At 40.8% G+C, this 11,667-nt stretch overlaps 1 protein-coding gene across 2 annotated transcripts in view; it reads right to left on the reverse strand.

The window, feature by feature from the left end:
• The window catches only part of LOC121580870 (cyclin-Y-like), a 34,832-nt gene extending 28,851 nt beyond the window's left edge, over positions 1–5,981 (reverse strand). For both annotated transcript variants that reach the window (XM_041895989.1, XM_041895988.1), the window contains exon 1: positions 5,397–5,981. In XM_041895989.1, coding sequence (XP_041751923.1) covers positions 5,397–5,550 — 154 coding nt within the window. In that variant the 5' untranslated portion in view covers positions 5,551–5,981. The remainder of the gene's footprint in view (positions 1–5,396) is intronic.
• Between the last annotated feature and the right edge of the window lie 5,686 nt (positions 5,982–11,667).

The following is an 11,667-nucleotide window of genomic DNA, read 5'->3' on the forward strand; positions in this document are numbered from 1 at the left end:
GGGGAGAGAATAACATGGAAATGGACTCATGCAGAGTCATAATAATATCTTCTTTAGATCTACAGTTTCTGACCATATAATCAATAAAGAATGTTCCTTCTGCACCAAATAATAAGTGCAATGAATGGTATCTAGCCACTACATTGACAAATACAAAGGAGAGGACATGAGGTATGTTTGCACCCCCAGAAGGCTACAGGAGTTATTCCCCATTACATTCAAGATGAAATTACTCATCATCCTTTACTTCCAAGTAATAAGCTACAAGTCGACTTCAAAGCACCCAGCATGTTGTCAGTGAGTCTGCATGTGCATCCCAAATGGCACCCTATTCCCTATATAGTGCGCTACTTTAGACCAGAGCCCTATAGGGAATAGGGTGCAATTTGGGATGCAAACCGTGTCTTAGCCCATTATGGATTTAATAACACGATACCATTACACAAACCTCACAGAGAGAAGAGAGGAGAGACTCCCTGCATCCATAAACTTAAATGGGAGTGTCAGCTGATGCCTGCCTGGCGCCCTGGTCTGCAGAATGAACATTCATCTTAAGGCAGGATTCAGGAACACAGTGAACTTTGTGTGACAGAGAGGACATAAGACTGCGCTCAAAGATATTATTCAAATTTTAACTAGAGAGAGAAATTCAATTTAGTCTAGGATATTTCCTGAATATAGGACACAGGTTCTTTGGTATTCAAGCTTTTGTCTTCTATACTCAGGTAATGAGAAAAAAGGGCCTTGCCAGTCGGCACCATTCTCCACAGAATAAATGTGTGTCCCAAATGGCACCCTATTCCCTATACAGTGAACTACTTTTGACCAGGGCCCAGACACTTGTGAAAAGCAGTGCACTATAAAGGGATTAGGGTGTCATTTGTGATTCGCATATGTGAGGCAGATCCACCCAGGAGTCATCTCTGGACAAAGTAAGACCTGCTCTGAATTTCTTCAAAAGCAGCCTGCCTGCCTGCATGCCTGGCCCGTCAGTCTGAAATCTAAGCTGAGTATCAGCCAAGAGATCAGCTCATACAGGGCAAGCATGCGGTTTGACGTAGTGTCGTGATGATCCCTGCTTAAAAACACAGGATGGAGAGAGTCACTTTAGGAAAGGACCACAAAGCCATAAATGGGATGTGAAATAACATAACCCAGGCTGCCTGGGTCAGACTCAGGCTTCTCATTCAAAGAACTAGATCCAACTTTATACAAAGTACAACTTTTAAGGCTTGATGAAGTCTTCATAAGGCCTTTATAGACGAATTATTCAGAAGTTGTAGGGTCGTTCTACGAAGAGTACATTTTGAGTGTCTTTGATATTTTAAGTAGAAATTGCGCAGCACCAATATTGAATAAAACTATTAATTTGTTTATATTAAATGAAGTGCCGTAATTATACCACATGGAAATTCAATGAATCAATTGATTTAAATCAATTGACCAAAAATGTGCATTTTGACAATGTTTTTCCTACTTCTAGGAAGATTTTAACACATTTAACGCCAATATTTCTTCAAGTTGTTACCATCATTGTAAAGCCCTAGTTATGTTCTTGCTTTGACAGCCATTTCTGAAGATTATTATTTATTTAATATGATTAGTGAATTATTTACATTTGTCCCTCATTTTAAGGTCAACCCTGTTATGTGAACTGAACTCTCGTTTTATTATGGTGAAACTATTCAATTTTAAATATTTTTTTCTAAAGAAAAAATCATAGTCAAATAATAGTGTAGAAGCAGGTGAGCTGGTTCTACTCTTTTTTGCCATTTTCTGGTGTTTGAGCTGAGCGAGTCAAGCATAACACGTCAACCCTGTTACCCATAGATAGGCTAGAAATATTTTAACTATGTAATTTTGGGGTTGAAGCTTGCATTCAATTCCTACTCCCAGTTGCTACAACAAGCTTCCATTCCCCCTGTCACAAGGGGATTTATGGCTGATTAAGATGAAAACCTCAACCCTGTTACGGTCAACCCTGTTACGGTCAACCCTGTTACTTTAATGGCACTTTATTGGCACTTACTATAGTCCCTTTTTTTATTCAACCCCTCGAGATGGGAAAACGTGTTTTATGAAGTTGAACATGTGCTCATTATGACAGAATGTAAATATTATGTGAAATGAATAGTTTTTTTAAAACCAATTTACACTACCCAAAATGTACTCTATTCGTGGAACGGCCCTGTAGTTCTTTAAAAGAGTGACCCAGAACTTTTTTGACAAGAGTATTCTAATAACAAATACTGAGATTTAGTCCATGAGAGTGTTGGGTTTAACAGTCCATCCTTTCAGAGCACACTAACCCTCTTTATAGTGTCTCATAAGACTCCCCATCTAAATTAAGGCATTAGTTTGTCTCTCTCAGCAGTGATTTGTCCCCCTGGGCATGTCATCTGCCTCTACAGGCTTCAGCTGTTGCTGTGGTAGGACAGCTACAGATAACACACACACACACACACACACACCACACACACAGCTGCTGTGGTAGGAAAGCGACAGACAGTCCCCTTATCAGTCTGCCGTTCAGAAGCACATCGCCACCCTGTCTGTGACCTCACTCGCAGACTTTGTCCCAAAGCGGTACCGGAGTGCCAAGTCTAGGTCCAAAAGGCTTCTTAACAGCTTCTACCACCAAGTCATAAGACTCCTGAACAGCTAATCACGGCTACCCAGACTGTTTGCATTGCCCCCCCACCCCCTCTTTTACGCTGCTGCTACTCTGTTTATTATCTATGCATAGTCACTTTAACTCTACCCACATGTACATATTACCTCAATTACCTCGACTAACCGGTGCCCCCGCACATTGTCTCTGTATCGGTACCCCCTGTATATAGCCTCCCTACTGTTATTTTATTTTACTGCTGCTCTTTAATTATTTGCTATTTTTTATTTTTTACTTATCTATTTTTATTATTAAAAACTGCATTGTTGGTTATTGTTGCATCTTGTAAGTAAGCATTTCACTGTAAGGTCTACACCTGTTGTATTTGGCACATGTGGCAAATAAAATTTGATTTGATTTGATTATTTGAAATGGCACCCTATTCCCTATATAGTGCACTATTTTTGACATGGGCTATGGCTGCTGTTTGACAGACACCCAAAACATCCACCTACATGCTTCTTTCCAATTATGAAATGAGCAGTCCCCAGTACTCTCGCTCTCTGTCAATCTCTTCTTTAATCTCCCTCCCTCTATTTTTTTCTCCCCATCCATACGTGTAGTAGAGGGATACTGTGTGGCACACTGCACTCGTCTTCCAGCTAAATCTCAAAAGCAGAGGAGTTATTGGTCATGTTTCTAGGGACATGCAAGGCTCCCCAGAAAAACATGCTGGGTGCATTAAATCCACACCACCAGATTATGGGCATGCTGTTCTGTCCATTCCAGCTCTCAGAAGTCATTTGTGAGAGCCAAGGCAGAGTGAGCCTATACTTAAAACTGTACAGACAGTCACAGCTTCTATCCACCACTGTAGGATTACTGTGGCTTGGACATACCCAGTGTTTGAATTGGTCCGGTACACACCGGTACCACCACCTCAAAATATTATACTGTACCAGCATCTCTTATAGAATATTGGATCAAATATTGTGGAGTACTGTCACCTAAATATATACAGTACTGGGTGGGACACAAAGTGAGTACCAGCCTATATTTAAATCCACTTTAAGCACTGGACATACCCATAAGAAATACTGATGAATCTTCAGTGGCCTGATGTCATGATAGGGAATGGGGGAAACCCCAATAGCAGTTGATGTACAGACTTTGCAGATCATGGATATTCAGACATGCATGTTGCAGAGCAGACCTTAAAATAAAAATTCCAGAAAATGTAATCTCTACATGAGTCGGTCCATCTTGAGTAGGCTATACCCATTTAGTAGACACTTTGAGAGTAAATGTATCAACTGTAATACATGTGTCAATAAAGAGTGCTATACCATGTCACCGTTGGTGTGTCTTTAATGCTCCAAGTGAAAACAAAGAGAAGCATTTATGAACAGGATGTTGTCTGCTCTGCTGCACCAAGGCTGTGTCCCAAATCCCTATAGTGCACTACTTTTCACCAGGACCTATAGCGCTCAGTCTCTGGTCAAAAGTAGTGCTCTTTATTGGGAATATGGTGCTATTTGGGACATAACCCTTATTTCAACATGTCACATGGGACTGAGAGGCAGACTGGATACCCATGCTGCCTGCCCCCATGTACAGAAATACCTATGTAATAACATATGTACAACATACATTCAGATAATGCATATCAAAGACCAGCCTGATTAAGTCAATCACAGAGATCCATTGCCAGGGGGAGGAGAAAGCCTTGCTGATAGGAATATGCATACATTATAAATAATGACCAATAAAGGTCCCACACTAGTAAATGTTGCCGACATGCAGCCTGGTCTCATACACTAGATATAACATAGTAAACATAAATCCGAGACAATGAAATGACTATGTTATGTTACATTTGGTATGGTTACATATGACAGATGGTTACTTAAAGCAAAAATTTAAGTAGGGTGGGTGGATGGGTTGGCACATAACACTAACATCTAGCAACCCAAAGGTTGCGAGTTCGATTCTCATCACAGACAACTTTAGCATTTTTGCTACTTAGCAAATGTTCAACTAGTTACTACATTCTAGCTACTTTGCAACTACTTAGTGTTAGCTAACCCTTCCCCTAACCATTTTAACTAACCCTTCCACTAACCCTAACCCTTTAACCTAACTCCTAAACTTAACCCTAACTCCTAACCCCTAGCCTAGCTAACGTTAGCCAGCTAGTTAGCTAACGTTAGCCACCTACCTAGAATTCATAACATATCATACCTTTCGCAAATTTGTAAGATATTGTACATTTTCCAAATACATAACATATTGTACGTTTTTCCAATTCGTAACATATAATAGGTATTGTAATTCGTAACATATCACACAAAATGGGTGATGGACATCCACAAATTAATACATACCATACTAAACTTAACATATCAGGACCCTGTAGTCCCCTGTAGCTCAGTTGGTAGAGCATGGAGCTTGCAACGCCAGGGTTGTGGGTTCGTTTCCCACAGGGTGCCAGTATGAAAATGTATGCACTCAATAACTGTAAGTCGCTCTGGATAAGAGCGTCTGCTAAATGACTAAAATGTAAATACTAAATGGAGTATCGCGGATTTCCGTACAGAATAATACGACATGCTCTGAGACCAGGTTGCAGCGACATGTTATATTTATAGCCTACTTCGCAATCCAAACCAATAAAACATTCAGTGTGAAATTCAAAATGTTGAGTCGTGTTTCAAAACATCACCACCACCACACGAGAACATTAAACTTTAATAGGCCTACATTAGGCTATTATTTTATACTTTACCGTCGACATTCTCTCGGTCGCTGATGTGCTGCAGGTTGCAGCCCGTATCCTCCCTACTCAACTCCGGCTCTGTATTGTACGACTCCAGCCTCGAATGAGCATTTCTCCGGAGCTTCGGGCTTGAAGAAACACAGCAAGAGGTCGTGCTCCCCATCTTTCCAATAAGTTACAATGTTGCTATTACCTATTGGAAGAAGGTTACCGGTAGTTCAAATCGCTACTGAAGCGGGGAGGAGGATCATAGCACCGAGGGTGGAACCGCCGCCGCCGCGACCAGCACATGAATACACTGTCATTGATAAATCCTCCAACGAGATAATGAATAGACACAGCATCTGCGACCAAGCAGTGAAATGTTTCACGATTTACACCGTAAACTGTTTGTTGCCAGCCTACCGTCTTATAAGTAAATTAATTAAGCTTCCACAGTCTGCCAAGCCCACGCATTAACCACGCTTTTGAACATGACTACTATTTAAATCAGCACATGACTACTATTTAAATCAGCAATGCCTGATGTGGCCGAGACATCGTCGTTTTTATCAGTTGTAAAGGGAATGTAAATGGAGCTCTACCATACACATGATCGTGAAGGCAACACAGTTGTAGCTTGAAAAGGTTCCGGTTCAAGTGGGTGGTTACAAATTAGCTCAGAACCTCCTGCCATGATCACATTAGAGACACATATTCCCAGATCACACAGAATTCTAAAACAAATCAAACATTGATAAACTCCCATATATTTTAGGCAAAATACCGCAATGTGCAATCACAACAGCAACATTTACCATGAGAAAAGGGCAATCAATGAAGCACAAACAACATCGTAAATACCACCACTATGTATCTGTTTATTTAATTCAATTCAAATGGCTTTATTGGCATGGTAAACGCATGTTTACATTGCCAAAGCAAGTGAAATAGATAATAAACAAAAGTTAAATAATTAAAAAATGAACAGTAAACATCCATTTAAATGCAGATGATACGGTCTTATACTCAGCTGGCCATCTCCCGGGATTTTGTGTTAAACGCTCTACAACAAAGCTTTCTTAGTGTCCAACAAGCTTTCTCTGCCCTTAACCTTGTTCTGAACATCTCCATAACAAAGGTAATGTGGTTTGGTGTGATTACTACCACTGAGGGTTTAGAGCTTAAGGTAGTCACCTCATACAAGTACTTGGGAGTATGGCTAGACCGTACACTGTCCTTCTCTCAGCACATATCAAATCTGCAGGCTAAGGTTAAATCTAGACTTGGTTTCCTCTATCGTAATCGCTCCTCTTTCACCCCAGCTGCCAAACTAACGCTGATTCAGATGACCATCCTACAAATGCTAGATTACGGAGAAGTAATTTATAGATCGGCAGGTAAGGGTGCTCTCGTGCGGCTAGATGTTCTTTATGATTCGGCCATCAGATTTGCCACCAATGCTCCTTGTAGGACACATCACTGCACTCTATACTCCTCTGTGAACTGGTCATCTCTGTATACCCGTCGCAAGACCCACTGGTTGATGCTTATTTATAAAACCCCATTAGGCCTCACTCCCCCCTGTCTGAGATACCTACTGCAGCCCTCATCCTCCACATACAACACCCGTTCTGCCAGTCACATTCTGTTAAAAGTCCCCAAAGCACACACATCCCTGGGGCGCTCCTCTTTTCAGTTCGCTGCAGATAGCGACTGGAACGAGCTGCAAAAAACACTCAAACTGGACAGTTTTATCTCCATCTCTTCATTCAAAGACTCAATCATGGACACTCTTACTGACAGTTGTGGTTGCTTCGCGTGATGTAATGTTGGCTCTACCTTCTTGCCTTTGTGCTGTTGTCTGTGCCCAATAATGTTTGTACCATGTTTTGTGCTGCTACTGTGTTGTGCTGCTGCCATGTTGTGTTGCTACCATGCTGTCATGCTAAATTGTTGTCTTAGGTCTCTCTTTATGTAGTGTTGTGGTGTCTCTGTTGTCGTGATGTGTGTTTTGTCCTATATTTTTATTTTTGCCCCCATCCCCGCAGGAGGCCTTTCGCCTTTTGGTAGGCCGTCATTGTAAATAAGAATTTGTTCTTAACTGACTTGCCTAGTTCATTAATGGTTAAATAAAAAAATAAAAAACATACACTCTCAAAAGTTCCAAAGGAATAGAGACATTTCTAATAATAATAGGCCATTTAGCAGACGCTTTTATCCAAAGCGACTTACAGTCATGTGTGCATACATTTTTACGTATGGGTGGTCCCGGTGATCGAACCCACTACCCTAGCGTTACAAGCGCCATGCTCTACCAATTGAGCTACAGAGGACCACAAATGTCATATTATGGCTATATACAGTGTTGTAACGATGTGCAAATGTGTTAAAGTACAAAAGGCAAAATAAATAAACATAAACATTATTTATCTTCCCCCACTATTCGTACTACAACTATTTGCATATTGCTAAAACGCTGCACATAGCTGATAATACAACACTTGGAATGTCTGTTTTTTAAAACCTTTTTGAGTGCAAAGTTTACTGTTAATTTCTAATACCTTTTTTGTTGATGTTGTTAAATTTGTTTCTTCTCACTTTTGTTTATTGTTCAATTCACTTGCTTTGGCATTGTAAACATGTGTTTCCCATGCCAATACATCCCCATTGAATTGAGAGGGTGAGAGTGTGTGTGTGTGGGTGGGTGTGCAGGGGCGGACTTAGTGATTTGGAGTCCCCAGGCAGAGGCCAGGCAGAAGGCCAGTTATTTAAAAAAATAAATTAAAAAATACCAAATACCAAATCAGATGTGGCTTTGTGTCACTACAATATAACAGCAGTAGTATGGAGAACACATTATGCCAAAAGCCTTATACAGTCTGGAATGGATTGGTGAGGTGAGCATTGGTTCCACAGAAATCTGTCTTGTAAATCATAAACTCACTGCTATGAAGCTCAGGATCTAAAAAATATGCCCACACACAGACAAAGGATTAAACAAAAGTAACCTTATACGTTTAAATAAAAAAGTGTGAACATGATAGAGAAGTGCAGGTGTTCCCTCATTTACAGACATCATGCAATTCTAGATGCAAACAAGTAGAGATGTAATATCTGTTTTAAATTGTGACATAGCTGAACCAGAGATGTTTTATTGTTATGTATGTTACAGCACTTGTAAGTAGTTTTGGCTCAACTTTGATGGGGACCGAGTGGCGCAGCGGTCTAAGGCACTGCAGTGCTAGAGACATCACTATCCCGGGCTGTATCACAACTGGCCGTGATGGGGTCCCATAGGGCAGCGCACAATTGGCCCAGGGTTGTCCGGGTTAGGAGAGGGTTTGGCCGGGGTAGGCGTCATTGTAAATAAGAATTTGTTCTTAATAAAGTTTAGAAAATATATAAACTACATTTAAGATAATTAATGTAGTAATACACTCTATCCACAAGAGGTCAGTGTTGATCAACTATCAATGAAGGGAGTGGCTACAGGATTAGACCAGTGTATAACCACATTATTGACCACTGGAGGGCGCCTTGTCCTGAAGTGGAAATTTCCACTTCAACCACACAGGATGAACTTCAGGAAGATGTTGCAATGCTGCTAATAAAATATTAAAGATACACCCACCTCCAGCTGCTCAACTTCTCAATTTTGATAGGGCCTATCTGATGGGTGCAATCCTCATGTACTAAGCATTTTAGGTAAGCTGCGAAATATACAGTAGTAGTTGATTTGTCGTATAATATGACAATGAAACCCTCATCTATGCTCGTACATTCACTCTTTAAATGAGCACTTTCTGTGTAAGTGAGAGTTGGACATAAATTCTGAGAGAATCTATTCACATATAGTCCTCTTTAAAATAACCGATCTCTGTCCTCTTTAAAGTGAACTCTGTGGTAAAAATAAAAACGAAAGAACTCAGTTCTCTTTGTATTCACACTGCCCTTGCCTTTGAATGAGGACTCAACTCTTTTACCAGTTCAGTTCACCTATTTTGTGGTCCGAATTCTCTTTGCATTCACATTGCTATGTTTAGAAAGGAACCAAGATCCTTTTCCAACATTCACTCAATGCACTCTGGGTTTTTACAAAGTGCGGGACAAGCCATTCCATCAGAACGTTTTATCAGACAGCTATATAGACCTACTTACATTTAGGAAGTGAATAGATTGCATTTAGTTAAAATATGACATAATAATTGTAATCAGAAGATACTATTAACATGTAAATATTATTGGTGACAGAATAAATAGCAGAAGAATAACTATAGATTAAATAATGCTGTAATTGAAAATTGTACAACCAATGTAGGCTACTGCCCCTTTAAGAGCTAGAATAGATTTTGTACCCTATGTTGTGATTTTCACCAAATACACTATATATACAAAAGTATGTGGACACCCCTTCAAATTAGTGAATTCCGCTATTTCAGCCACACCCGTTGCTGACAGGTGTATAAAATCAAGCACAAAGCCATGCAATCAACATAGACAAACATTGGCAATAGAATGGCTTTACTGAAGAGCTCAGTGACTTTCAACGTGGCACTGTCATAGGATGCCACCTCTCCAACAAGTCAGTTTGTCAAATTTCTACCCTGCTAGAGCTTCCCCGGTCAACTGTAAGTGCTGTTATTGTGAAGTGGAAACGTCTAGGAGCAACAACGGCTAAGCCGCAAAGTGGTAGGCCACACAAGCTCACAGAATGGGAGCGCCAAGTGCTGAAGTGTGTAAAAAGATCACCATGCGCAATGCCAAGCGTCGGCTGCAGTGGTGTAAAGCGCACCGCCATTGGACTCTGGGGCAGTGGAAACACATTCTCTGGAGTGATGAATCACGCTTCACCATCTGGCAGTCCGGACGAATCTCGGTTTGGCGGATGCCAGGAGAACGCTACCCGCCCCAATGCATAAGGCTGTTTTTCATGGTTCGGGCTAGGCCCCTCAGTTCCATTGAAGGGAAATCTTAATGCTACAGCATACAATTACATTCTAGACGATTCTGTGCTTCCAACTTTGTGGCAACAGTTTGGGTAAGGCCCTTTCCTGTTTCAGCATGACAAAGCCCCCATGCACAAAGTCAGGTCCATACAAAAATGGTTTGACGAGATCGGTGTGGAACAACTTGACTGGCCTGCATAGAGCCCTGACCTCAACCCCATCAAAACACCTTTGGGATGAATTGGAACGCAGACTGCGAGCCAGGCCTAATCGCCCAACATCAGTGCCCGACCTCACTAATGCTCTTGTGGCTGAATGGAAGCAAGTTCCCGCAGCAATAAACAGCTGATGAAGCTCCCTTAGCCTATAGATCACATATTGGAAAACAAATAGTCAGAACTAAAAACTTGACACATATATTGGAATTTCTGTGCACCCTTGACAATCGCTAATCAATATCCAAACACAGCACATGTTTTTTCTGCAAACCTGTACATCATCATCTTCTCTCTTGTGGCACCAATGTGAGGGGTTATGTCAGGGGAAACAGTGTTGCAGTAGTCTAGTGTGTGGTGCAGGAATAATGACAAGCGAACCTGGGGAGCTTTGTGTTCACATTGTCCTAAAAAAGGGAACAGAACCGAGGATTTCGAGCGAACTGAACTCAGACCACCTCTTGAATTGGTCAGTTCGGTTCGCTTCGGAGGCTCTTTTGAGGGGTCTGAGTTCCTTTTGGAGTGTTCACACTGGACAAAAGAAATAAGCGAACTGCACTGAGTTCACAAAAATTGGCTGAAAGGGACCAAGTGTGAAAACACCCTAACACATTGTACTAGATGGCGCTCGTACATTGTGTTGACAACACAGAATATAGTGGAGGGTCCCAGATTGGCTTTACAAAAACAGAACAGTAAGGAAAAACACATTAGTTGTTTCAAGGTTTCATTGCAAAACCCCTCTGGTATCAGTTCCAACCCTTCCACTCTGCAGTATTGACATAACTGAAAAGGAGAGAGAATGGTTCACTACACTTTCACACTAATACTTTCAGAGCAATTAGAAATCCAAGGCTTAAAAATAACAAAATAAACTTGAGGGCAGTTAGTAGAGCAGAAACAAGGTATAAAACTGTACTACTATAAAGCAGTAAACTGTTCTTGTACTTGAGATAGAGTCTGTGTGATATAATGATATAACAGTGATATTCATTGGGAACTCTAGGGGAGAAAATCAATTTCTTATATGCATTTATGCTTATTGTATCTGATGCCTCAAGTATCATAATGAATTTATGTTAGAACGTCATGAGGATTTTAGGTTATTTGCTCTAAGCAACATTGAAGTCTGTTGTT

Source organism: Coregonus clupeaformis, chromosome 14, assembly GCF_020615455.1.
Source record: "Coregonus clupeaformis isolate EN_2021a chromosome 14, ASM2061545v1, whole genome shotgun sequence".
Lineage (NCBI taxonomy): Eukaryota > Metazoa > Chordata > Actinopteri > Salmoniformes > Salmonidae > Coregonus > Coregonus clupeaformis.